The sequence below is a fragment of the Dasypus novemcinctus genome, chromosome 21 (genome assembly GCF_030445035.2).
Source record: "Dasypus novemcinctus isolate mDasNov1 chromosome 21, mDasNov1.1.hap2, whole genome shotgun sequence".
NCBI classification, from domain to species: Eukaryota; Metazoa; Chordata; class Mammalia; order Cingulata; family Dasypodidae; genus Dasypus; species Dasypus novemcinctus.
In genome coordinates this window covers 58,772,034-58,799,706 of record NC_080693.1, presented here as the reverse complement: position 1 = coordinate 58,799,706, position 27,673 = coordinate 58,772,034, and the positions used below count along the sequence as shown (strand labels likewise).

The following is a 27,673-nucleotide window of genomic DNA, read 5'->3' as shown; positions in this document are numbered from 1 at the left end:
AGGAAAGGCTTGGTTGAAAAATATCTCGCGAGAAACACGCATTAAACGATTTCGCGAGATTGTGATACCCTGCCCCCTTCCTCTCTTTCTCAGGATCCTGGTTAATCTCGCGATCTTTGGGAAGTTCCGTTGAGGAAGATGGCGGCGGCCGCGAGCTCCCTTATCTTCTTTCCGCCGGGGAGTTCAGACTGAGCCTTCCCGGGAAGAGTGGGGACTGCTGGTGCCCTATGTCCCGGGAGCCCGAGCTAACTCGTTTCCCCATTTAGTGGTGGGGAAGGGCTTATATTCTTGTGCGGCAGAATCAGGCCCTCCCCGCCGTCAGGATGAAGGCTCAGGGGGAAACCGAGGGTGAGTGACTGTGGGTGAGAAAAGGAGGGGCTGGAACACAGCTGGAGCGACTCAGCCTGCGAGTAGGGCAAGGCGCGGATGATCTGCGAGGGCCACTTTACTGGAAGGCTCAGAGTCCCGGAGGTGGGATGTGTTTGAGTTTTAGACTCTGCCCTTCTAGGTAATGGAGGAGTTTGGGCGTGATGGGGGCTCCCAACTTCTGTGCAGGTTTCCTACTCATCTAGAAGCAAACAGTTGGGCCTCAGGGCACTTTTAGCCTGAATTGGTGAGAGACCAGGCAATCTAAAACCTGTCTTACATAGGTGAAGACATACCTGAGTAGTGACCTAAAAACAATACAAAGCGGTGTGTAAAAGTGCTGGAGGATGTTTTGGTGCAAGTGAAATGATTTAATTCCTTATGACATTAAAAGCCGGCATTTCTCTAGAATGTCAGATCCTTATGCTAGTATATGCTTTTCATGTGCTTTCTATTTCAGCCTTCCATGGGGCCGAACTCTAACACAGAACTGCTGAGAAACAACTTTTCTGTGATACTTTACTCAGACCCTCTAAATTTGTGCACTCCAGTTCATATGCTTCCTTGGCATTTTGGCCAGCTCTCTGTATTTACTTACCTTCTTCATTTTATTCTGTGCTTTGTAGATCAGGGATCCTGCATTTCTCATCTTTGTATAGTCCCTGGTACTTAATAGTTGCTCAAAAATTATTTGTTGATTTGAGGAGTCAAGTAAAGCTGTTCATTAGGCTTTTCAAGGCAAAGAAGGAATGTCTTTTGAAGAAAGAAAAGTGTGTTTCTTGGGTGCATAGGAATGACAAGTGTAAATTGGAAATGGTGAGGCAGGAGTTTTGCCTAGTTTGCTCACTAGTTTATCCCCAGCACCTAAAATAGCGGTTGAACAAAACAGCCTTGAAAATAGGCATTGGCAAAAATGTGTCCAGAATTATAAATTGGCTGAAACAGCCCAAGATCCAGTTTTCCAGAAGAGGAGGGCGTTGGAGGAGGGAGTTTGAGTCTTGATTTAGGAGCTCTTTTCCCCATTGCCTTGAGTCTTAATTGAGGAAATTCTACTCATCTTTTAATGCCATCATTAACTGCCACCTTTTCTGTTACATTCCCACAAGTGATTTTGAGCTTTTCTTCCTTTGATTTTCAGTAATAAAGTATCTCTGCTTTTAAGAGCATCTCACTGCTTTGTGTAATGGTTACTTCCACAAAATTTATCCATACCACCTCTTCTATTTCATCTTGGGGATATTGTGTGTTTTTGCCCTTCTAGGGGTCTTTAGCACAGCTCCTTGCTCAGAAAAGGCAGCTCAAGAATTAAAGGATGGCTGGAGGGCAGAGGAGTATATGCTTAGTACAGGATCCAGTCCTATTTACTTTTACTTTTACCTCTGCTGGAAACTCATCCTCTGGTCATTGATCTCTTCCCTATCATATAATTTTAGTTTAAATTCAAATAAATATCTGAATGGCTAATAGAGCCTGTTTTCTTGATAATGCTTACAAACTGATCTCTCAGAATTATATGCTGAAAAATTAAATCAGCATTTTCACATTGAATACCAACCAGCCATAGCAAGGCCATGTTGAAATGTATGTGTATCAGTCAGGGTTCTCTAGGGAGACAGAATCAACAGGAGATATTTGTAAATAGTATGAAATTGTATAAAATTCTCTAATGTGACCATGGGGATGCACAAGTCCAGATTCTGCAGGCAGTTTGCAAACCAGGGGCTGTGATGGAAGGCTGATGAATGTCCTTTATGAGTTCCTGGGAGACGTTAACTGTCCAGAGACAAGGTTGGAAATTCTCTCTGAATTCTGAAATCACTTCCCCTTTTAAGGCATTCAACTGATTAGATAAAATGTCACTTATTGTGATGGCAATCTCCCTGATTGGTAGTAGATGTAGTCAGCCATCTATGCAGTAAATTCACTGATGACCAAAGTCCATAAATGTCTTTGTATTATAATTAGCCCAGTGCTTGACCAAACAACTGGGCACAATTACCTTGCCAAGTTGACTCGTTAGCCTAACCATCACAGTATGCACTACATTTATCATGCCAGGGATTTCTTGCATATTGTGAAATGATTCTGTCAGTAAATTGTAGGAATGATCCTGAAACATGGTTTTTTCTTTTGGTTCCCGTGTAAAGTTTGAATAGAAAGCAATCCTATTCTATGGTGTTTCTTAGGTCAGACCAATGTGTATCTTCCTACCATTAAAATGTTTTCTTTGTATGTTTTGAAGTAAATGATGTTGAAAAACATTTTAACTGAATTCTTACCAGGATGAAGTATGGAGTTTTCTTTGCAAGAAAAACTGGAAGGTCTTGCTGAAAGAGTTTCTAATGATGTTTTCTGATTTATATTGTAGATTCGGAAAAGCTGAGTAAGATGAGTTCTATTTTGGAACGACTCCATGCAAAATTTAACCAAAATAGACCTTGGAGTGAAACCATTAAGCTCGTGCGTCAAGTCATGGTGAGGACTGTGGTAAAATGGGTAAAGGGTGCTTAGAGAATTATTTAATAGGCTTAGCTCCTCATGTGGATTTGTTCAAATTAGTTATTATGGTGTGTCTTCAATTTTGTTTTCATAAAACACACGAGTACATGGTGACTATCAATTTTAAGAATTCACCTGAGAAAGAGGTATAGTTATAAAATTGTGTTCATGGTGAGTACACTGGGGTACTTTTATTTACTTCCCGTCAAGCTCCTTGATACTGAAATGCCATTACTTTCATTGTGTCAATATTACTAGTTGAGGTTGTTACTCATACAGGTGAACCCTGGGTTTTCACCTGTCCAGTCTGTCAACTTCTTTGTCTACACTACTGCATTCTCTTCCCTTGAGTCATTCAACAGTATAGGGAGCCCTTAACCAGTTGAGTGAGAGACAGAAGGCCAGTCTCAGAGCTGGAAGTGCAGCCATATGATTTCCAGTAGTCAAAGTATGAAATGATATAGGAAGACTTCACTTCTGTTTTTTGACTTGGACAGTGGTTGTATGGGTTTGTTTACTGTGTGCTAATTCATGGATATATTCATATATGATTCATGTGCTTTTTTTTTTTTTCCAAGATTTATTTTTTATTTATTTCTCTCCCCTTCCCCCCCCCCCCCCCCCCCCCCGCCCATTGTCTGCTCTCTCTGTCCTTTCGCTGTGTGTTCTTCTGTGATGGCTTCTATCCTTATCAGCGGCACCAGGAATCTGTGTTTCTTTTTGTTGTGTCATCTTATTGTGTCAGCTCTCTGTGTGTGCGGCGCCATTCTGGGGCAGGCTGCACTTTCTTTCGCACTGGGCAGCTCTCCTTACAGGGTGCGTGCACTCCTTGCCTGTGGGGCTCCCCTATGCGGGGGACACCCCTGCGTAGCATGGCACTCCTTGCATGCATCAGCACTGCACATGGGCCAGCTCCACACGGGTCAGGGAGGCCTGGGGTTTGAACCATGGACCTCCCATGTGGTAGGCGGACATCCTACCCATTGGGCCAAGTCCGATTCCCTCATGTGTTTTTTTGTATACTTATTTTTTAATTTTTTAATTTTTTCTTTTTCATTTTCATTGATGTGTGTATATGTTATACTTCAGTAAAAGTGCCCCCTTCACTCCACCAAATCTTACTTGGGGTCCAGAATAAATTCCGTTTAGTAAATGTATTAGCATTAAAATGAACATGCCAGTGGTATAGCACTAGCAGAAGAACTGAATTTGCTGTTGGAACACTTTTGTTTAGGTCTTGACTCTAGTACTTATTTATCTTTGTGACCTTGGAAAAATTATTTAATGTCTCTGAGTCTTCTCTTTGGGTACCAATATCTTGGTTTAGTCACCATAGCTTCCATTGTCTACTTCTCAGTTTTATAGATTCAGAAGCTTAATTTTATTGGTTTATCAAGACTTTTAAAGAGTTTTCAACAACTGACATACTAACCAAATCACAGTAATTTAATATGTAAGTCAGAATGCTAATTTATTAATTTACAGTAGTTACCAGAGTACTGGATCCACTGTCCAGGGTACCCCCTTCTTTATTCAAGGTACAATGGAGGATAGAATATTAATTAATCAGATGTTTGTTTGTGAGGGTGGAATTAGAGCAGAGAGATGGATTTATTTAGGGCATGGAAAAATCTGATAAACTATCTTTGTACGGTAAAACTGTTCACTTTTCTGGAGACTGGAATATTTTACAGGGAGAAGCTCTTTCTTGGATAGAAATTTTTGTTCTTTGTGCCCCTTTTCTATATAGATATTCTGTTTCTTAGAGTTTAAAACCATTGACTAAAATTCAGCTTAAAAAAAAAAATTCAGCTTCAGTCTAATTTGACTAAGGTTAGGTTGTATCTCTCAGGTTACAGGCAAATCACCTCAGGAATCTATTCTTTTTTTAAAGATTTATTATTTATTTTTATTTTTTAAATTTAATTTCCCCCCTCCCCCGGTTGTCTGTTCTCTGTGTCTATTTGCTGCGTCTTGTCTCTTTGTCCGCTTCTGTTGTCGTCAGCGGCAAGGGAAGTGTGGGCGGCACCATTCCTGGGCAGGCTGCACTTTTTTTGGCGCTGGGCGGCTCCTTACGGGCGCAAGGACCGGGGCTCCCCTATGCGGGGAACACCCCTGCGTGGCAAGGCACTCCTTGCACGCATCAGCACTGCGCATGGGCCAGCTCCACACGGGTCAAGGTGGCCTGGGGTTTGAACCGCGGACCTCCCATGTGGTAGACGGACGCCCTAACCACTGGGCCAAGTCCGTTTCCCAGGAATCTATTCTTATTAGTGCCCAGGCTAAGCATTACTAATGAACATTGTGCAAATCTCTAGAGCGATCCCATTTAACTGACTAAAAGATATAGTCATTTCTATAAGAGGTTGGTCTTTTCTGCTAGATTTAATTCTTCTAATTTTTCTCCAAAGTTTATCTTATTTTAAATCTAGAAATATCTTTTTCTGCCTCATTTATGTGGATGGACAGAGTAACAAGAGTTTATAGACTATCTTGAAATAGTATTACTAGGACAAGGTATATATTTACCTGAAGCAGTGTTGGTTTGGTAAATTTTTGCCTCAAATATTTTCCCACTTGATACAGGAGAAGAGGGTTGTGATGAGTTCTGGAGGGCACCAATATTTGGTCAGCTGTTTGGAGACATTGCAGAAGGCTCTCAAAGGTTTGTAAGCACCTTTGAAATATACTGGTTTCTTAAACTCTCCAGTTTAAGAAGTACTGTTTTATACTTAAATTAGAAATATAAATTGAATTAGTTAAGTTCCTATCCTAGGTCTTGTTCTTGCTTTCATTTATGGAGTCGAAATGAGTCCTTTTCTGAGCTTTTGAAATATTTATTGTTGATTCTATTTTGGTGATGTGGTACAGATGTAAAAGATAATTGATGAAGGATAACTATAAGAAAGCAGGGCAAAGTTCTCTTCCCTTCACTTGTAATTAACTCTCAATAAGGTGGACATTTTAACTCAATAAGATGGACATTTTACACTATCTATGGACAATGTTTTCAGGAAAGCAAACATAAAATTTATGTCATGAACTTGATTATTCATGCTCATAATTACCAATTTCTATTTATTTTGGGGGCAAATGAAAGTAAAAACAGATTTTATAATCTACCACAAATGAACCCAATTTAGAATTTGTTTTTATGTTGGTTTTGATATTAATCTTCCTTATTCTTGTACTAGCAGATAAATATATCTTAAGTTAAAGAAAACTTGTCCTTTATGAAGAGTAATGAAAAAAGGAGAGGAAAAAGGTCCAGTGATTTTTCAATAACGTTGACTCTTACAACTGCCTAGGTCACAACTAAGCCTTACTAATGAACCTTGTGCAAATTATCAGCATTTGAATTGTTGAATATATGTATAGCTTTGGGAGGATAGATATGCTTCTTAGGGTGTTCTGTGTTTGAAGACTACAATTTAATTTACGTGGAGCATCCTTTGTGATTTCTTTTTTTTCACTCTTTGGTAGTAACATCTTTACCAGCAATGACTGACCGTTTGGAATCTATAGCAAGACAGAATGGGTAAGTAGGCTACCTGAAGATAAAGATACTTTATTTGGTGTTGACTTTGGGTGGCTTTATTTATGTATCTTTTATTAATTTTTGTTTTGATTTGTTCCTGCTAGACTGGGCTCTCACCTCAGTGCCAGTGGCACTGAATGTTACATCACGTCAGATATGTTCTATGTGGAAGTGCAGTTAGATCCTGCAGGACAGCTTTGTGATGTAAAAGTGGCTCACCATGGGGAGAATCCTGTGGTATGTGTTGTTGATATTTCACTGGAATCTGTGGGGTTTACTTAGGGACATTAATTTAAAATTGAACTGTTGGGGTTTTAAATAGCTTGGGTTTAGGTTTTTTCATGAGCCACTGTAGAGATGATGTGATAGGTTTATAACATCAATAGCTATAGAATGAAATTTAGAATAATGTAGGTCTATCTCTGACATCATTTAAGGGCTTTCACAAGTGAAAACACCAGTGGAACCCTTTTTATTTCATTATCAACAAACATGAGCCTCAATTAAATAATAGGTGCTGAGGATACAAAAACAAATAATTATGGTTCTTATCCTTAATAAGTTCATAAAGAAGTAGGACAGATAGTCTTGTATGTAGCTAAATTCTCCGAAAAATCCTGTAAATAGAGGTGAATGTAAAATGTTGTGTAACCACACAGTAGGATTGGGATTCCAAGGATTGCATTAAAGAAAGGTCCTAATGTTTTAAAGAAGCTACTAAAAGTTTATTCCTTTATAAGCTGTTTTTTTTATTTTAATTTTAATTTTAAATTTCATGCCCAAACCCCATGGTTTACCAATTAGGAAGAAGATGCTTTATGATATCTTAATATAAGGACCTTCTTATATAGTTTTAATGTTTTTCTTATAAAGCATGTGCTATTAATAAAAGAGAACAACTTTTCATATCTTGAAAGGTATTAAAATAGTTTAATGTTTAAATGTACTTTCTTTAATTTCAGAGCTGTCCAGAGCTTGTACAGCAGCTAAGGTGAGCAAATGATAATTATATTTCTTGATTTAAGTAGTGCTGTTCTTTATAGGTAGATTTGAAACTGGTCAGAAATTACTTTCCTCAGGAACAAATTTATTTTCTTGGGCCAAGGTTTTTCATAGTCTATACTTATTTACTTTCCATGTCGACTTAGCTTGATTTCTTAGCCTGCTCAGTCTATCCCTGGGTTTCTCAGCTTTAGCATTGCTGACATTTTGGATTGGAAAATTTATTTGCTCTGAGGGGAGGCAGGCTAGTGTGTTGTAGGATGTTTAACAGTATCTCTGGCCTCTTTCCCTTAGCTGGCAGTAGTATGCCCCTGTTTGTGGCAATAAGAAATGTCTACTGATAATTGCCACATGCCCACTAGAGAACTAAATTGGTTGTGGTTGAGAACCACTGATCTAGCCCTAGGAATTCTGGTGGAACAAAAACAAAATGTAACTTAATCATTGGGTCAGAGAAAATTTGAGAAAATGGAGTCTGTACCATGAAAGGAACTTTTTTTTCACTTACATATTGAGGAAAATTATTTTACATTTAAGGTACGTGTGTGATAAATTCCTGTAAGTGCCAGGCTTGAAGTCAGACTCTTTTAGTAGTTGGTGGCTTTTTCCACTGGTATCTTCCTGTTGAGTTGACTGGAAATTTCCATGCTTAAACTTAAATCCATAATTAACTTTCTGGGAATTTGGCAAAGTCATTACATGAGTTTTTTTGCTTTAAACATAGCAAAGTTCTCAGATACTACATGGGAATGTCTTAAATAGGGTGTTAATATTGGGGAAGTAAGTTTTATACTCATTCTTTCCAAACATCAATTTAATGTGCTTATAGCCAAATGCTCCAAATGTGAACCAACTTTTAAAAAATTGTAATGCCGCATAAAAAATAACTTTTATGATTTTATTAAATTAATAAGTCTAGCAAATATGTTACTAGAATACTTACAAAGAGCCGATATTTCTGACTCTAAACTGGAGTAGGGGACCTCACCAATTTATGAACTGGTAATATTCTAAAGTTAATTTTTAAGTCTGTTGGAAATTGTTGACTTCAGAAAAAATGTTAAATTGTACTTTTACCTGATATTTTATTTTAGTATAGGTGGTAATTTTAAGGCAGGGAATATATTTTGCAATTTTGCTGTTTCTCATGTTTCTTTTAACTGTCTTCATGGCACTATATGTAGAAAGAGTTCAATATATGCTGATGGAGTGTCTGACCAAGGATGTCATGGCAGTTTAGCTCTCCAGAGACTTTTTATTTTTATTTTTTGAATTTGAGAGAACAAGATAGGTGGAATTGTTGATTTGTGTTGAAACCTTAAGCCTGTTCATAAAAGCCCATTTGATGTAAGACTTAAGAATCTGTGCCTGAATATTGAGTCTTATAAAGCCAGAGATCATGGTTATAGTTTCTTTTTTCCTGGGACAGGCCTGGTGATAGGACTACTTTGGAATATGTGAGCTTTGTCTCCATAGGGCCCACTCCTTCCTTTAGATCTCGTACCTATCTCTTAGTGTTCATTTTACCTCTCAGCTCTCTGCTGTCATGTTGCCATATATACTTACAAGTGTTCTAGCTTCTGGATTTACTTATTTCCCATTACCTCTCCAAAAGCTTTATTTCCACAGGGCATCCAATCTCAATTACATATTAAAAGAAAGAAAGAAAAAGAGAAAAGGAAAGAAATTCACTAAAATCAGGTCTGATTATTTAGGAGCTATATGAATTATCAGGTCTTTTTGACTCTCTTCCTTTTGGATTTTATCTGCTTATTAAAACATTCTCCAGAAAAATGGAGTGGAAAGAAAGGAAAACATGTTGAGTTCTTTTGTTATTTTTTATTAACTCTGAAATTCTTTGGCTGGAGGAAAAAGATTAAAACAAATTATTAAAATTAGAGCTTCATGTAACCATGAATTTTGGTACATTGCCATATGATTGAGTAATTCTAATTATATATTCCTCCCCTCTTTTCTTTCCCTGAACTCCCTTTAGGGAAAAAAATTTTGATGAATTCTCTAAGCACCTTAAGGGTCTTGTTAATCTGTATAACCTTCCAGGGGACAAGTAAGTGAATATATATCTATATTTTTTTACTTTTGTTGGAAAAAGTAGTAGAAATCTATATAAACCATTTTGTTGTGCTTAGAAATTAGCCACATCTGCCCTACCTAATTCAATTTCTACTCATACTGACAATCTGTAGTTCAGTTTCTGCTTTAAGTGTTTTAAGTGTATTTTATTTTTTATTTTTAAGATTTATTTTTTCTCCTTTCCCATTCCCTGTCCCCCCCGCCCCAAGTTGTCTACTCTTTGTGTCCATTGGTTCTGTTCTTCTATGTCTGCTTGTATTCTTGTCAGTGGCATGGGGAATCTGTGTCTCTTTTTGTTGCATCATCATGCTGTGTCAGCTCTCTCTTTGTGTGGCGCCACCCTCAGCAGTCTGCACTTTCTTCACGCTGGGCGGCTCTCCTTATGGGACGCACTCCTTGCATGTGGGGCTCCCCTACACGGGGGACACCCCTGGGTGGCATGGCACTCCTCACTCACATCAACACTGTGCATGGGCCATCTAATCACATGGGTCAGGAGGCCCTGGGTTTGAATTTTGGACCTCCCATGTGGTAGGCGCTCGCTCTGTTTAGCCAAATCTACTTCCCTTAAATGTATTTTAAGGAGGATTATAATGCCAGAAGTCAGATTATATAATCCGTGAGATGTCTTCAGCATGTTGATTTTCAGGCTGAGAGAAAGTTGTATAGCTGACTTGTCTTTTTTTATTTTTTATTTTTTGTTAACCTACCTGGGATTCTGTTAACCTGCTTACGTCTTTAAAACAGATAAAAATTGGCTCTCACAGATAGCTATTGATTTTTTTAAACAAACTTTTTTTTTTACGGCATTTCATTTAGTCTTGACCTTTAGTATTTGTGTATGTATATGTACATGTGTGTATATGTATTTTTTCAAGTCTTACTCTTGTTCTTCTTATCTACTCTCCAGCAAACTGAAGACTAAAATGTACTTGGCTCTCCAATCTTTAGAACAGGATCTATCCAAAATGGCAATTATGTACTGGTAAGACTGGCTAAAGCGTAAGTTCTATATAACCCTTCTAGATACCTTGTTTTTTATCCTTGAGATTACTAGAGTCCTATTTTACTATATGTCTTGTTCATCTCCTTTTTCTTCCCAAATGATGATTGCATTCCGTCTTCTGTCACTTCTGTCACTATTCTGTTGGTTAGTATTCCATAGGTTTTTTTGCTCACCGTATTATATACTGCTGTGTATTTTGACATAATTTCTTTACTTTGAAGTTGAAGTATCCTTGCTATCTGCCTAGCTGCACCACAGAGTCATTAGCTGATTCAGTATCACCTGTGAACTAAGACCTTCTAGGCTTAAATACAAGCAAACCTAGATTATTTGTCTTGCAGGAAAGCAACCAATGCTAGCCCCTTGGATAAGATCCTTCATGGAAGTGTTGGCTATCTTACTCCAAGGAGTGGGGGTATGTGATCATATTTTGCTTATTTATAAAAAGGACTAGTTTCAGTTTAGGGGTATTACTACTACTATCACCTTGTGTTTACAGAGATATAAACAATGGGAGAAAACTACCAGTTTTCATCAGCATTTGTATATTTTGTAATGATTTCTAAAGTGTCAACACCTGCCTTCATTTTTTTTTTTTAATTATGTGAAGTAAATTGTCTCCAGAATCAATACTTATCCTTCTGTCATACCTCATAAGCTGCTTTGGAACATGACTCCTCATATTTGCAAATATATTTTCTTGTGTATAAGTTTATAGAAATTAAATATTTTTCTTTATTTGTAATTTACCAGATAAAGATGCACTGATGAGATTTATTTTTTCATAGGTCATTTAATGAACTTGAAGTACTATGCCTCTCCCTCTGACCTGCTAGATGATAAGACCACATCTCCCATCATTTTGCATGAGAATAATGGTAATATTTTAACTGTGAAGCAACTGAAGGTTTTGTTTAGTGTTTAAAAATATTTTTAAAAAATATGAATACCTGGGCCTGCCTGTTCTCTGGTTTGCTACTTCCTAATGAGTTGTCATCTGTACCAAGAAAAAAAATCTCTTTGCCCTTGTCTTCTGATTTATATTTGTGTGCACATATATTTATATGCACACATACATAAACATACATACAGATATACATATAATAGGAACTTTTTTTTTTAAGATTTATTTTATTTATTACCCCCCCCCCCCCCCCCGCGCCCCAGTGTTCATTTGCTGCGTGTTCTTTTTGTCCGATTCTGTTGGTGTCAGCGGCACGGGAATCTGTGTTTTCTTTTTTTTTGTTGCGTCATCTTGCTGCCATCAGCTCTCCGTCCGTGTGTGCGGTGCCATTCCTGGGCAGGCTGCACTTTCTTTCGCACTGGGTGGCTCTCCTTACTGGGCGTACTCCTTGTGGTGGGGCTCCCGTACGGGGGGGACACCCGTGCGTGGCACGGCACTCCTTGCGCGCATCAGCACTGCGCGTGGGCCAGCTCCACACGGGTCAAGGAGGCCTGGAGTTTGAACCATGGACCTCCCATGTGATAGACGGATGCCCTATCCACTGGGCCAAGTCCACTTTCCCTGTAATAGGAACTTAATAAGTTCTTTTGAGTAAGTAAATGAGCAAATGAAAACATAAAAATGATCTGACCTGAAATAGTCATCTTCATTTATTACTTTAAAGGGAAATTATTACTTATTAATAAAGTATAGTGATGCATCTTGTTTTCAATTTATACTTAAGTATGACAAAAGATAATGATGTGGCCTATTAACTCATTTGATCTTGTAATTTCGATCATTGACCCTATCTCATAATCATAATCCTATTTAATTCCATTTTGAAGTTGGAAAAAAGAAAGAAATACTGGTAATGAGCTCCTTTAAATTTTCTTTTTCTGAAAATGCATTCCTTACTGTTTTGTTTTACTCAATGACATAAAGAAATACTGGCTAGTTAGAAAGGTAACTTCTGGCATTTTAAAATTAGATACGTATTGTAGTGTCTGATAAATTATGGCTGGCAAATTATGCAGGGGCTATCCTACATTTATTATTACTATTTTTTAAAATGTTGAAAGCCCCATAATTTGTGTTGCTTTGGAGAATAATGTTTTTCTTTTCTATTTCCAGTTCCTCGGTCTTTGGGCCTGAATGCATCAGTCACAATTGAAGGAACATCTGCTATGTACAAACTTCCAATCGCACCATTAATTATGGGATCACATCCAGTTGACAACAAATGGTAAGTTAAAGTTAATTCTAGGGTGGGAAAATCCATTTTTTCAATTTCAAACCCAGCATAATACAAGTATTACTTATACTTGACTCTCCTCTGACTTGACTTTCTAGAGTTTGGCTTTTTGTTTTATCCATCTAATTTCTCATTTGTTCAATATCTATTTGAATGTTTCTCTCTCAAGTCTGATTGTATTACCTTCCCTGAGAGAGAAAGAAGAGAAATACGTGCTAATGCCTCTGGTTTAGTGATTGCTCCTCTTATCTTAGAGGACTTATGGAGCTTTGGAGTTATGTTGGAATAATACGTGGAGAATGTGCTTCAGGATCCATGTTTGGCTAAATATTTTGGGACTAACAAATAGGATGTATAGAATTGGGGGCAGGGAGTTCAAAGAATGAGCTTTTGACAAATTTTGTACATATGTATCCATGTCATACATACATGTCTAAGGTTTGGATTTTTCATTTTCATATCAAATCAAAAGCCAATTCTTCTTCCTCCCTTTTTTTTTTGAAGGACCCCATCCTTCTCCTCAATCACCAGTGCCAACAGTGTTGATCTTCCTGCCTGTTTTTTCTTGAAATTTCCCCAGCCAATCCCAGTATCTAGAGCATTTGTTCAGAAACTTCAGAACTGCACAGGTGAGTTTTGAGCATCAGTAGCTGATAATCACTTGCTATAAGTGTTAAAAGGAAACTTGAAATTCATATTATCTTAGACCTCTTTAAGTTTTGTAGGCCTCAAGTACTGATTTGAATAGATGTCATGGTGCTTTGTATTAGTAAATGCTTAGCATGTACTTTTTGAATAAATGAGTAAAGGAATGTAGAAATCATGAAGGAAAAACTGAGCAGTCACCGTTTTGCTCTTAAATGTGACCTCAATTCTTGTTTTCTTTTAGGAATTCCATTATTTGAAGCTCAACCAACTTATGTACCCCTCTATGAACTGATCACTCAGTTTGAGCTGTCAAAGAACCCTGATCCCTTACCTTTGCATCACAACATGCGATTTTATGCGGTAAGTAAGGCTCTGTGGAGCTAGAATACTGTAGGTTTTATTTATATATATATATATATATTTTTTTAATTTATTTCTTGTTTATTCCTCTTCCCTTCCCCCTCCCACCCCAGTTGTCTGTTATCTGTGTCCGCTTGTATCCTTGTCAGTGGCACTGGGAATCTCTGTCTCTTTTGTTGTTGTTGCATCACCTTGCTGCGTCAGGTCTCCGTGTGTGCGGCACCACTCCTGGACAGCCTGGACTTTGTTTTGTGCAGCGGCTGTCCCCACGGGGCGCACTCCCTGTGTGTGGGGCTCCCCTACGTGGGGGACACCCCTGCGTGGCACGGCACTCCCTGCGTGCATCAGCACTGCGCATAGGCCAGCTCCATATGGGTCACAGAGGCCCTGGGTTTGAACCGTGGACCTCTTATGTTGTAGGTGGACACTCTAATTATTTACCCACGTCCACTTCCTGTAGGTTATATTTAGACCCAAGATAAGACCCTTCCTCTGTAAGATTACTGAGGTCAGGTAACTTTTAGAATGCCTGGATCATGTCCCGTTTCCTCAGGCGGAATACTATAGAAATCTCCGAAACATACTGAAGAAAAGGTGTGAGTGTCCAAGTCAGGAAATAGTGACATACATTTCATTGCTTAAATATCAGATGAAAGCCTCTTAAAGTTATTCTGAACCTTACAAACTTAAAAGTGAGTGTTAAGGATTTCTGTGCTTTAAATCATTCAAGTTCCATGAGTTTATTGTCTGAAAAGTCCTTCAAGTACATACAGAGAAGAAAGTGCTAGAATGAATGAATTGTGAATGGTTCTAAAACAGGAGTTCTTAACAAAGGGTCTGTGAGCTGAATTGAAATTCAAAAAAACATTCTTGTGTGGACTTGTTGGTGTGGGTGTGATACATTTATTAAATAATACACAGTATAGCGTGGACTTAGGGGTCCATGGTTTTCACCTGACTGGCAGAGAGGCCTGTGCAACAAAAAAAGGTTAAGAACACCTGTTCTAAAACCTCATCTGGGCTTGAATTGATTTCAGTGTTTGAGGATGGCCTAGACTAAAGTAGTAGTTGCCAAATTCTGACTGCACTGTAATTATTTAAGATATTTATTAAAAATACAGATTTTGTACTTCAGTTTGTGAACCTTTTACACTGATTTCTGAGGTAATTTTTATTTGGCTTTGGCAGGAAACTATTAGCATGGAGCATTTACTAAAGGGTCTTTTCAGCATTAGTAACATTAGCTGACAAAATAATTTACTGAAGAGTTTTATTATTTCTCACGATATTGTGGCTGATTTTTGAGGAGTAGGAGTCTTTTTAGAGTAGTTTGTGACTGGAGTACAATGGGTGAGTTAATAGCATTGGGTTGTTTTGTTCTTTTTGTGCAGGCTCTTCCAGGCCAGCAACATTGCTATTTCCTCAACAAGGATGCTCCTCTTCCGGATGGTCGAAGTCTACAGGGAACCCTTGTTAGCAAAATCACCTTTCAGCACCCTGGCCGAGTTCCTCTTATCCTAAATCTGATCAGACACCAGGTGGCCTATAATACCCTAATTGGAAGCTGTGTCAAAAGAACTATTCTGAGAGAAGGTACTGCCTTTTCTTTTGATATATTTACTGGCAAATGGAAAGCAGCTACTCCAGTGTTTCTCTTAATTTGGTGGCACTTCAAACTCACCTATGGAGCTTTTAAAATTACAGATGCTTGGCTCTCACACACAGGTGGGCTGAATTAGAACATCCATGGGAGGGGCTAGGAAACTAGTTTAAGCTCCACAAATGATTTTGATGGAATCAGTCTATAACTTGGCATTTGGGAGCTACTGTTTTATTGCAATGGATTTATTCTTTCTGCACACAGTATTATAATTGGAAATCTTAGGGCCTATATCTTGCAGCAGATATATAAAGTAGAACTTCACATGCCATAGTGAGAGGATTTTTTGATAACTAAATTTTTGGTTGTTAGGACAGTGCTTCCCAGCTTTAGTTCCAAGTATATTTGGAGAAATTAGTCATACAGCTTAAAAAAGGTGAATGCTGTACCCTACCTTCCCCTGATCCCTTTGCACTCGATCCTAGAATGCTCATATTTTTCAAACACATTTGAGCATTAGAAATCTTGATGTGAATTTTGGCTGTTTGAGCTAGCCACAATTAATTTTTTACTTTAGTCTTAAAGCACTTCAGTGATAGATTATCAATCAGTGCATTTGGGTAGGCAAGAAGAAAAAGGAATGTAAATCAGAAGATACCTTTCATGGGAACAAGAATTGCTTTATAGATGAGAATTTTTTTGACATTTGGAATATTGACAGAGAGCATACGCAAGTATGCTTTTTTTTTTTTCTCCCAAAGGTGTCAGGGCCAGGGATTGAACCTGGGACCTTGTATGTGGAAAGCCAGCACTCAACCACTGAGCACATCGACTACCCTGAGTTGGATTTTTTGTTTGTTTTGCTTCTTGTTGTTTTGTTTGTTTTTAGGAGGCACCGGAAACCGAACCCGGGACCTCCCATGTGGGAAGCAGGCGCTCAACCTCTTGAGCCACATCTGCTCCCCTGCAAGTGTGCTTTGGCCCTTCTATTCCATGTATTTGAGTCCTAGAAAAATTCTCCAAATAGCTTCTGGGCATCTAAAGATAAGTTTTCATGAGGTAGTTTTGAAGGCCATTCTACAGAAATGCATGCTTTTCCCCCAAGAAAATGTAGGATCCTTGTCTTGGGCTGCCAGGACATTTGGCTAAGGAAACTATTGTGATGGTTAGATATATGTATATTTGGAATAAATATATCATTTTAGATTACAGCCTCTGCATCCTTCTTACCAAGCTATGACCTACATAGCTAATAGCTACAAATACTGGTAGAAATGCAGAGTTATGGCAGTTGATCTGGAGGTGCAGTCATCAAAACAAATGAGAACCTTCCCTTGGCCACTTTTATTTTCAGAACTCACTTTCAAGTCAGGGTGTTTACGTCTGCCAATATCTTTTTTTTTTTTTTTTATGGTTTATTTTTTTTATTTTCCCCCCCACTCGCTGTCTGTGGCCACTCATTGTGTGCTCATCTTTTTAGGAGACACCAGGAACCAAACCTGGGACCTCCTGTGTGGGAAGGAGATGCCCATTGGCTTTAGCCACCTCTACTCCCTATTTGTTGTGTCTCTTATTGTGTTTCCTTGTTGTGTCTCTTCGTTGCATCAGCTCCCCTTGCCAGCCTGTCATATCAGCTTGCTGTCTTGCTTTGCTTCTTTAGGAGGCATAGGGAACAAAACCTGGGACTTCCCATGTGGTAGGTGGGCACCCAACTGTTTGAGCCATATCTGCTTCCCTGCCAATGTCTTTTACGTTTTAGGGATTCAGTCTATGTTCATTTTAGAAATCTGAAAATTTAGATTTTGTTTTGGAGAAATTTATACTATCAACTGGCAGATACCTTAAACTCTGATTCCTTCTCTCTTCCTATCATCTCTATGGATGATTTAATGGGTTTTGAATATGAAAAAAGTGTTGGATTTAGTTTCCAAAGAGAAAGAATTTTGCTATTTATATTTAGGGATTATTTACTTGTCTCAAGTTGTATATTTAGTCAATTTTTTAATCTTTTTTCTTTTCCTTTTAGATACTCCTGGGCTCCTCCAATTTGAGGTGTGTCCCCTCTCAGAGTCCCGGTTCAGTGTATCTTTTCAGCACCCTGTGAATGACTCCCTGGTGTGTGGTGAGTTGTGTGGGTGGCTAGCACCTCCAGGAGAGCAGTTTGGTTCCTGTGTCATTTTGGGAAAGCCAGAAGATGAATATATCCCAAATATCTCCTATATATCTTGTCTTTCAGTGGTGATGGATGTGCAGGACTCAACGCATGTAAGCTGTAAACTCTACAAGGGGCTGTCAGATGCACTCATATGTACAGATGACTTCATTGCCAAAGTTGTTCAAAGGTAGCATTAACCGTTTCCCATCAGAGTCCCGTTAAGAGATGTATATGAAGTGCTGTTTTCAGTATTAGGGTGGATTAGAAATTAAAGAGGAAAACATACAATCCCTGCTTTTATTTTTTTTTTAAAGATTTATTTATTTATTTCTCTCCCATTCCCCCCCACCCCGGTTGTCTGTTCTCTGTGTCTATTTGCTGTGTCTTCTTTGTCCGCTTCTGTTGTTGTCAGTGGCATGGGAATCTGTGTTTCTTTTTATTGTGTCATCCTGCTGCGTCAGCTCTCCGTGTGTGTGGCACCATTCCTGGGCAGGCTGCACTTTCTTTCGCACTGGGCGGCTCTCCTTACAGGGCACACTCCTTGTGCATGGGGCTCCCCTACACTGGGACACCCCTGCGTGGCATGGCATTCCTTGCACACATTAGCACTGCGCATGGGCCAGCTCCACATGGGTCAAGGAGGCCTGGGGTTTGAACTGCGAACCTCCCATGTGGTAGACGGATGCCTAACCACTGGGCCATTCCGCTTCCCCCCTTTTTTTTTTTTTTTTTTGCATTCAAAAGTTATATGAGTTTAGGTCATTTTTTTTTAATTGAAATATATCACTCATACATAAACATACATAAACAGTAAGTGTATAATAGTTGTGAACTTACAAAACAAACATATAACATCTCACCCTGCCATCAATAGCTTGCATTGTTTTTAAACTTTTTTAATGATTAAAGAGCATTGTCAAAATATTACTACTAAACAAAGTAGTTTTCCTCTAACCAATCCAATTGTTATTATCTTTATATCATTTATATATGAACATACATAAACAAGTGTATAGTAAAAGTTTTGAACTTACAAAGCAGACATGCATAACATCACACAGGGGTCCCATATAGCAAACCTCACCAACACCTTGCATTGTCATGAGACGTTTGTTACAAACTCTGAAAGAACACTGTCAAAATCTTACTAATAACCATAGTCCTTATCTTACATTTGGTGTGTTTTTCCCCTAACCCACCCTAATATTATTTTTAAAATTTATTTTTTTATGACAGAAGTTGTAAACTTATAAAACAATCATGCACTTGTGCAGAATTCCCAAACAACACCCCTCTGTCAACACACCACAATGTGGTGTGTCATTTGCTACAGATAAATTAATATCATCTGATTGTTACCATGTCCATAGTGTACATTTGGCTCACATTTTCCATACTGCCTCAGTATCAACACAGTGCATCTTTTGCATAGATGAAGAATATTATATTATTACTACTAACTACAGTCCATAGATCACTCCAGCTGTATTTTTCTCATGCTTCTCCACATTCCCATCACTCTGCAGTAGTGATATACATTTGATCTCGCTAACAAAGGACACTTGCATCTGTACCACCAACCACAATTCTCACCCACGTCTTGATTTACTGTGCTATCTAGTTCTAGATTATTTTCTAGCATTCTGTCAATTGGCATTTATGTAACTAGACTATTTTCAGTCACATCCCCATTTATAAACTAGCTATTACTCACTGTGTGTTATCGTCTACTCTATGCATTTCCACACTTTTATAGTAAAGCCAGTTAAAACTTCTACATCCATCAAATATCAGTAGTCCCCTCAGTCCTTCTCCTATCTCCTTTAAGAATCCACCACCTACCACCAGGTCTTGAAGATATCCAATAATTTCTTCTAGAAGTTTTATGGTTCTTTTATTTTTGTTTTTTTGATCCATTTTGAATTAAGTTTTAGAAAAGGTATGAGATAGGGGTCCTCTTTCCTTTCAGCTATGGATATCCAATTTTTTCAGCACCATTTGTTGAATGAAGCTTAGGTCATTTTGTTTGCTTTCTTTTTGTCTTAGTTCTTTTTTTAATACCATTTTGAGAGTAATAGGAAATAAGGTAAGTAACTTTAGGCCTGACAGAGAGGTGAAATAAGATGTAGATCTTTTTCCTCCACTTTTCTCTGCCATTTTCTAACAGGTGCAGCATGTCAAATGGCAGTGTATGGGAAGATACCTAAGCCAGCCAGCTTCCCAGAAACAGTATAGTTTGTAATTTTTTTTTTTTTTTTTAAAAGATTTATTTATTTATTTAATTCCCCCCCATCCCCTGGTTGTCTGTTCTTGGTGTCTGTTTGCTGTGTCTTGTTTCTTTATCCGCTTCTGTTGTCGTCAGCGGCACGGGAAGTGTGGGCGGCGCCATTCTTGGGCAGGCTGCTCTTTCTTATCACGCTGGGCGGCTCTCCTCACGGGCGCACCCCTTGTGCGTGGGGCTCCCCTACGCGGGGGACACCTTTGCATGGCACGGCACTCCTTGCGCGCATCAGCACTGCGCATGGCCAGCTCCACACGGGTCAAGGAGGCCCGGGGTTTGAACCACGGACCTCCCATATGATAGACGGACGCCCTAGCCACTGGGCCAAAGTCCGTTTCCCTAGTTTGTAATTTTGAGAGTGTTTTAGAGCAGGGGTTCTTAATCTTTTTTGTTCCATGGACTCCCCTGCCAGTCAGGTGAAAACTATAGACGCCTTACTAAGTCCACAGTATGTGGTTTATCATTTAATAAATATATTACACCCATACCAACATGTCCTCACAAGAATACTGGTTTTTTTTGAATCTCAAATCAAGCTCACGGACCCCTTGTTAAGAACCCCTGTTTTAGAGTGAGAGCCTGTTGCTTCTTTGGTTAATAAATTTTATTGGAACACAACCAGGCCCATTTAGTTACATACTGCCTATGGCTGGCTGCTTTTGAGCTAAGGTGGTGGAGTTTAGTAGTTGTGACAGAGACCATATGACCCACGCAGGCTTAAAGTATTTTCCATCTAACCTTTAAGAAAAAGTTTGCTGATCCATGTTCTAGAACTGAACGGTTTCATGCATCATGCTTATAAATATGCTTATCTGTAAAATAAAATGTATTCTGCTTTAAAATAAATAAGATTTCACACTAGCAGCAGTGCTTTTCAAATCAGTGTAGCTTTGAGGTATTACTAAATCATTAAAATTTACAACTTGGGTCAAGAGATTTTTCTAGTCATTCATTAGTTCAAATAAATCATATATCGCATTAATCCCTATGTAAACACCCAAAAGGAGGACATTTTTCTACTGTGTTCCATGATAGCCAATTTTCTTTTAGTTCAGTAAGCAATCAAATTATTTGGGCTCTTGTTTGTGTTGTTTTGGGTGCTTCATCATAACTTGAAGGTTGACTAGGTGTCAGATTTTTTAGAATGAACTTAGTCAAACCTCTGGCATTCAGTAGTGCTGCTCCTGCCTTCTAGTTACTTGCCTCCTCTGAAAACGCCTTACTAAAAATCTCTGATAACTTATCTAAATCTTAGGCAAAATTAGAGCCTGTTTTCCTAAATGAGAAATTGGTTTCATTCTGAAATTAGTGCAGTATTAATTTTGCTTTTTACATTTTTTTTTTTTTTCACAGATGTATGTCCATCCCTGTGACGATGAGGGCTATTCGGAGGAAAGCTGAAACCATTCAGGCCGACACCCCAGCCCTGTCCCTCATTGCAGAGACAGTTGAAGACATGGTGAAAAAGAACCTGCCCCCGGCTAGCAGCCCAGGGTATGGCATGACCACAGGCAACAACCCAATGAGTGGTACCACTACACCAACCAACACCTTTCCGGGGGGTCCCATTACCACCTTGTTTAATATGAGCATGAGCATCAAAGATCGGCATGAGTCGGTGGGCCATGGGGAGGACTTCAGCAAGGTGTCTCAGAACCCAATTCTTACCAGTTTGTTGCAAATCACAGGGAACGGGGGGTCTACCATTGGCTCGAGTCCGACCCCTCCTCATCACACGCCGCCACCTGTCTCCTCGATGGCCGGCAACACCAAGAACCACCCGATGCTCATGAACCTTCTTAAAGATAATCCTGCCCAGGATTTCTCAACCCTTTATGGAAGCAGCCCTTTAGAAAGGCAGAACTCTTCCAGCTCACCCCGCATGGAAATGTGCTCAGGGAGCAACAAGACAAAGAAGAAGAAATCGTCAAGATTACCACCTGACAAACCCAAGCACCAGACGGAGGATGACTTTCAGAGGGAGCTATTTTCAATGGATGTTGACTCACAGAACCCTATCTTTGATGTCAATATGACAGCTGATACGCTGGATACTCCACATATCACTCCTGCTCCAAGCCAGTGTAGCACTCCCCCAACAACTTACCCACAGTCAATACCTCACCCCCAACCCAGTATTCAAAGGATGGTCCGACTATCCAGTTCAGACAGCATTGGCCCAGATGTAACTGATATCCTTTCAGACATTGCAGAAGAAGCCTCTAAGCTTCCCAGCACTAGTGATGATTGCCCACCCATTGGTACCCCTGTTCGGGATTCTTCAAGCTCTGGGCATTCTCAGAGTGCCCTCTTTGACCCTGATGTCTTTCAAACCAGTAATAATGAAAATCCATATACTGATCCAGCTGACCTTATTGCAGATGCTGCTGGAAGCCCCAGTAGTGACTCTCCTACCAACCATTTTTTTCCTGATGGAGTAGATTTCAATCCTGATTTATTGAACAGCCAGAGCCAAAGTGGTTTTGGAGAAGAATACTTTGATGAAAGCAGCCAAAGTGGGGATAATGAGGATTTCAAAGGATTTGCATCCCAGGCATTAAATACTTTGGGGGTGCCAATGCTTGGAGGTGATAATGGGGAGACTAAGTTTAAAGGCAACAGCCAAGGTGACACAGTTGATTTCAGTATTATAGCAGTGGCTGGTAAGGCATTGGGTCCTGCAGACATTATGGAGCATCATAGTGGCAGTCAGAGTCCTTTATTGACCCCTGGGGACTTAGGAAAAGAAAAGACTCAAAAGAGGGTAAAGGAAGGCAATGGCACCAGTAATAATAGTCTCTTGGGGCCAGGGTTAGACAGCAAACCAGGGAAACGCAGTCGAACCCCTTCTAATGATGGCAAAAGCAAAGATAAGCCTCCAAAGCGTAAGAAGGCAGACACCGAGGGGAAATCTCCATCTCACAGTTCTAACCGACCATTTACCCCACCTACCAGTACAGGAGGATCCAAATCTCCAGGCAGTTCAGGAAGATCTCAGACTCCCCCAGGTGTTGCCACACCACCCATTCCCAAAATCACTATTCAGATTCCCAAGGGAACAGTGATGGTGGGCAAACCCTCCTCTCACAGTCAGTACACCAGCAGTGGTTCCGTGTCTTCCTCAGGCAGTAAAAGCCACCATAGCCATTCTTCCTCCTCTTCCTCGTCTTCTGCTTCCACCTCAGGCAAAATGAAAAGCAGTAAATCAGAAGGTTCGTCAAGTTCCAAGTTAAGTAGTAGTATGTATTCTAGCCAAGGGTCTTCTGGATCTAGTCAGTCCAAAAATTCATCCCAGTCTGGGGGGAAGCCAGGTTCCTCTCCCATTACTAAGCATGGACTCAGTAGTGGCTCCACCAGTACCAAGATGAAACCTCAAGGGAAGCCATCATCACTTATGAATCCTTCTCTAAGTAAACCAAACATATCCCCTTCTCATTCAAGGCCACCTGGAGGCTCTGATAAGCTTGCCTCTCCAATGAAGCCTGTTCCTGGGACTCCCCCATCCTCTAAAGCCAAGTCCCCCATCAGTTCAGGCTCTGGTGGTTCTCATATGTCTGGCACTAGTTCAAGCTCTGGCATGAAGTCATCTTCAGGGTTAGGCACCTCAGGCTCTTTGTCTCAGAAAACTCCCCCATCATCTAATTCTTGTACAACATCTTCCTCCTCTTTTTCCTCAAGTGGCTCTTCCATGTCATCCTCTCAGAACCAGCATGGGAGTTCCAAAGGGAAATCTCCCAGCAGAAACAAGAAGCCGTCCTTAACAGCTGTCATAGATAAACTGAAGCATGGGGTTGTTACCAGTGGCCCTGGTGGTGAAGACCCAATGGATGGGCAGATGGGGGTGAGCACAAATTCTTCTAGCCACCCAGTGTCCTCCAAACATAACATTTCAGGAGGAGAATTCCAGGGCAAGCGAGAGAAAAGTGATAAAGACAAATCAAAGGTTTCCACCTCTGGGGGCTCAGTGGATTCTTCCAAGAAGACTTCTGAATCAAAAAATGTGGGAAGCACGGGTGTGGCAAAGATTATCATCAGCAAGCATGATGGGGGATCCCCCAGCATTAAAGCCAAAGTAACCTTGCAAAAACCTGGGGAAAGTAGTGAAGGGCTTAGGCCTCAGATGGCCTCTTCCAAAAACTATGGCTCACCACTCATCAGTGGTTCTACTCCAAAGCATGAGCGTGGCTCTCCCAGCCATAGTAAGTCACCAGCATATACCCCCCAAAATCTGGACAGTGAAAGTGAGTCAGGCTCCTCCATAGCAGAAAAATCTTACCAGAATAGTCCCAGCTCAGATGATGGCATCCGACCACTTCCGGAATACAGCACAGAGAAGCATAAGAAGCACAAAAAGGAAAAGAAGAAAGTAAAAGACAAAGATAGGGACCGGGACAAAGATCGAGACAAGAAAAAATCTCATAGCATCAAGCCAGAGAGTTGGTCTAAATCACCCATTTCTTCAGACCAATCCTTGTCTATGACAAGTAACACGATTTTATCTACAGACAGGTCCTCAAGGCTGAGCCCTGACTTTATGATTGGGGAAGAGGATGATGATCTTATGGATGTGGCCCTGATTGGCAATTAGGAACCTTATTTTCTAAAAGGAAAACATGGCCAGAGAAAAACTAGTAAGCTTATGGGGAAACTACCAGACAGGTCTGATTTGTATGTAAGAATCTTAAATGGCATGGCTTTGATGGTGAGCTGGGTAAATTTAGAAAGACAGAGCCAGACCTCTCTAAAGAGACCACAAGGTGTAATTCTGGTTACCAAGAATTCCTTGTTTCTTTGCCAGAAAGAAAGGAAAAAAAAGTTAATATACTTGCTTAGGAAAGTGGGTAAGGGGTGGGAGGGGCATAGGGAGAGGGAAGGGTGGGAAACAGCTTTGTGGGAAATACTCATATATTTTTTCTCCCTTTTTCCACTTTTAGGCCATGTTTTAAACTCAATTTAGTGCATGTATTTGAAGGGCTGGGCAGGAAATGAAAAAGCAATACATTCCTTGATGCATTTGCATAAAGGTTGTTCACCTTTGGGTAGCTGTCCATTTGAGGCATGGGCAAATGAAGGACTTTGGTCATTTTGGACACTTAAGTAATGTTTAGTGTCTTTTTTAGGAGTGATTGGGGAAGGGAAGATTATTTTAGCTATTTATTTGTAATATTTTAACCCTTTGTTTTTATATACATTGTTTCTTTTTAATTCTATGAGGTTCAGGGTTCAAAATGGAAACAAGAGCAAGGCTTGTTTTGAGGTAGGGGGCTTCTAACTTGTGCTGACACAGTAGCATTAAGCTTAAGCAGCTTAGTCAGAGCCCACTTTTGGAGTTATGTAGAAAAACCAAAATGATATTTTTATCTTAGGTTTTTCATATGGTTCAGACAGCATAGGAATATTAGCAGGTACCTCCCTAAGGAGGTACTGATTTATATACTCCCTTTTTCCCTAAAAAAGAAAAGCTGGACTGGCGTTTTGGGATGTAAAAATATTTTCAGATGCAACAATGTTGAAAGTGGGACAGCCTCCCAACCCAATGGCATGAAAACCATTACAGAATTAATAGTTCTCCTATTCCCACAGTGTGCCAAAAGTCCACATCCCAGCATTTTGTTTGTAGGAGAACGATGCCATTCCTGAGAGCTGGGCTCCCTGTTTCTCTTCATCATAAGGAGAAGGAGTTCAGGCTTTAATCACTTTGCTGAATGCTCCCTAAGATAAAACATTTAAAAATTTGCAGCCATAGTTCACTTAAAACAATTTCAAGCTCACTTGAAGAAGTGGAAGCCTGGAATGCTAGGTGGGCACGAAGATAAACCCTTGCTACTATGTAGCAATACAATTGGACCTTTAAGGAGAAATAGGTCTGAGTCTGGATTCTGGAGGACATCAATAAGAAGCCCTTTACATAAATATAGAAATCCAGGAGACCATTTTGAGTGCAACACAATTTCTCAGTATTTGGAGGGTCTCAAAGTTTCGCGGCCTTATTTTGATTTTGACACCTGCACTGTGCCATTCCTGATGATTCCATTTAGAATCTGTTTCAGCGGGATGGGGCGTGGTCCCTAGCACAACTCTTCTGGATTAAAAAAGTCAGGTGATTCATTTTTGTGTGTGTCATAATTGGAGTGACTTCATCAGATATGGAAGAAGATTTCAATATTCATCTCTTTCTGCAGGTTGAAATTAGCATAGAATTTCAAAATCAGCTTTGGCTTTCTTTCCTGGACTGTTTATGATTTCCTCTAGTGTTCTCCCTTTTCTGGTCATCAGCTCTCAACAACTCTGACACTTTGTATCCCAAGATAATAATAAGTAGGAGATGAAACATTGCAAAGTGGAGCAAGAAAGTTATCAGTTACCGTATCAGAGTCAAATGTCTTGGGTGACACTGAGGAGGACATGGGCAAGGTGATACCAGAGTGCTTTATCTTGTAATGCTGATACAGTAGCAGCCTCTCAGACATAGAACCAGGTTGGATTTCTCACAAGTTTGTCACCTGGTTTTGAATCTTATCCCATTGGTTTCTGCAGGAAAAAAAAAGTTACGTGGTTTTTTAGTTTGTTCTGGGTGGGAAAAATTTTATGGGGAATGTACTACATAGTATCAGGGGCTCAGCTCCCCCAAGCAGAGCCATCAAATACCAAAATGAGTAAACTGGGAAGCTTTTTCTCTCTTTCTGTCTTCATCCCAGATCAAAGAATCCCGAGTTAGGATCTGGATGAAGGATAAGCCCCTGAATTGTCGATGGGCACACCCCACACACTGGCCCAGCATCTGAACTTGCTTAACAGGGAGCCGGGGCTAAACTGCTTCACCCTACCAGAGAACCAGGGAGCACTGCATTTCTCCACAGGGTGGAGGAGAAGAGGCAGAATAAACCAAGCCTGGGACACCTCCCTCCTGTCTAGGTGTATTCATTCTCCTGTTCAAAAGACGGCAAGGACATGAAGTCAACTTCTACCTATCTTCTGCTGCTGGTGTCTTATGTATTCTTAGTTGACCTGATTCCACTCTGTCTTTTGGCTTCATGTTAGGGTTCTTGGTCAAAACCTGCTCTGATGTACATGAAGATTTCAGGTTCAAAATCAATGTTTTAAAACAAGTATTTTAGAAGAAGGGAAAAAAAAGCACGATATAACTTGCCAAAACCAGGCTTGAGGTTGGTGACTCTTGAAAGGATTTTCCTTCTTAAGGCCTAGGTCTGAAATATAGTTCAGCAATACCATAAATTCTTAGATAGATACCCTTTCAGGGAGCCAATGAGTCATGCAGTATCCAGTCGAGTCACTTAATCATAGCAGGTGCCAGTATAGGAAACAAATAATTCACAATCCCTGGGCAATGTTTATCATTTTTCCCTTTTAAAAAAATTCTATTTCCCTCTGCCCCCTCCCCCTTTTATTTCTACTCCTGAGTTAGTTTTGGGAGGGGGAGGAGGTACTCTGAAGTTTGGTTGGGAAACTCAGCTGTACAAAGAGCTGAGCTTTAAAATTTGAGCTTAAAAATGTACATCATGAGCAGTTAAGGTCTTTTCTACAAGAAAAATCTTTCAATTTTGATTTTCTGTGCATTTGGCCATTATGTAAATACTTTGGGGTTTTTCATTTTTTTGAAAGTAGACAAAATCTGTTTTGTGGGATTTTTTTCCGGAAACATTACATGTTTATTTACATGCAAATAAATTTATTTGATAAAAATAATATGCTTGTGTGTGATAAATTTTTAACCATTGAATACTTCTTATTCAGTTTTTTAAAAATCCAGTCAAAAAGTAAAGTCTCCTGATTAAGGACCACTGGCAATGGATTATTCCCAGTATTTGGAATGGATAGTTGAAATAGAGATACAGACCTGTAAAACATTTCATCTTCATTACATTTGAGTTATGTCTCTGCCAGTCTCACCGTCTTCATCAGCAA

At 39.7% G+C, this 27,673-nt stretch overlaps 1 protein-coding gene across 3 annotated transcripts; it reads left to right on the top strand.

The window, feature by feature from the left end:
- Positions 1-29: 29 nt before the first annotated feature.
- Positions 30-27,454, top strand: MED1 (mediator complex subunit 1). Of its 3 annotated transcripts, none has more exons than XM_004454952.5 (17): positions 30-348; positions 2,735-2,841; positions 5,452-5,530; positions 6,349-6,403; positions 6,508-6,640; positions 7,366-7,394; positions 9,402-9,473; positions 10,410-10,484; positions 10,847-10,920; positions 11,294-11,383; positions 12,583-12,694; positions 13,208-13,332; positions 13,593-13,711; positions 15,103-15,304; positions 17,338-17,433; positions 17,548-17,653; positions 21,101-27,454. In XM_004454952.5, the coding sequence occupies exons 1-17, from the start codon at positions 324-326 to the stop codon at positions 24,333-24,335; spliced, it is 4,734 nt and encodes a 1,577-aa protein (XP_004455009.1). In that variant the 5' UTR covers positions 30-323; the 3' UTR covers positions 24,336-27,454. The 3 variants fall into 3 exon arrangements, with proteins under 3 accessions (XP_004455009.1, XP_058140136.1, XP_071066738.1); XM_058284153.2 differs by having other exon boundaries at positions 112-471; XM_071210637.1 differs by lacking the exon at positions 6,508-6,640 and having other exon boundaries at positions 112-348.
- The last annotated feature ends 219 nt before the right edge of the window (positions 27,455-27,673 follow it).

What these genes read in the sequence shown, in the direction of transcription:
- MED1 (XM_004454952.5), top strand. Translation starts at nt 324, where the DNA reads ATGAAGGCTCAGGGGGAAACCGAGG. An exon ending in TCTATAGCAAGACAGAATGG is followed by an intron (nt 6,404 to 6,507) that starts GTAAGTAGGCTA and finishes TGTTCCTGCTAG; the next exon opens with ACTGGGCTCTCACCTCAGTG. An exon ending in TATAACCTTCCAGGGGACAA is followed by an intron (nt 9,474 to 10,409) that starts GTAAGTGAATAT and finishes TCTACTCTCCAG; the next exon opens with CAAACTGAAGACTAAAATGT.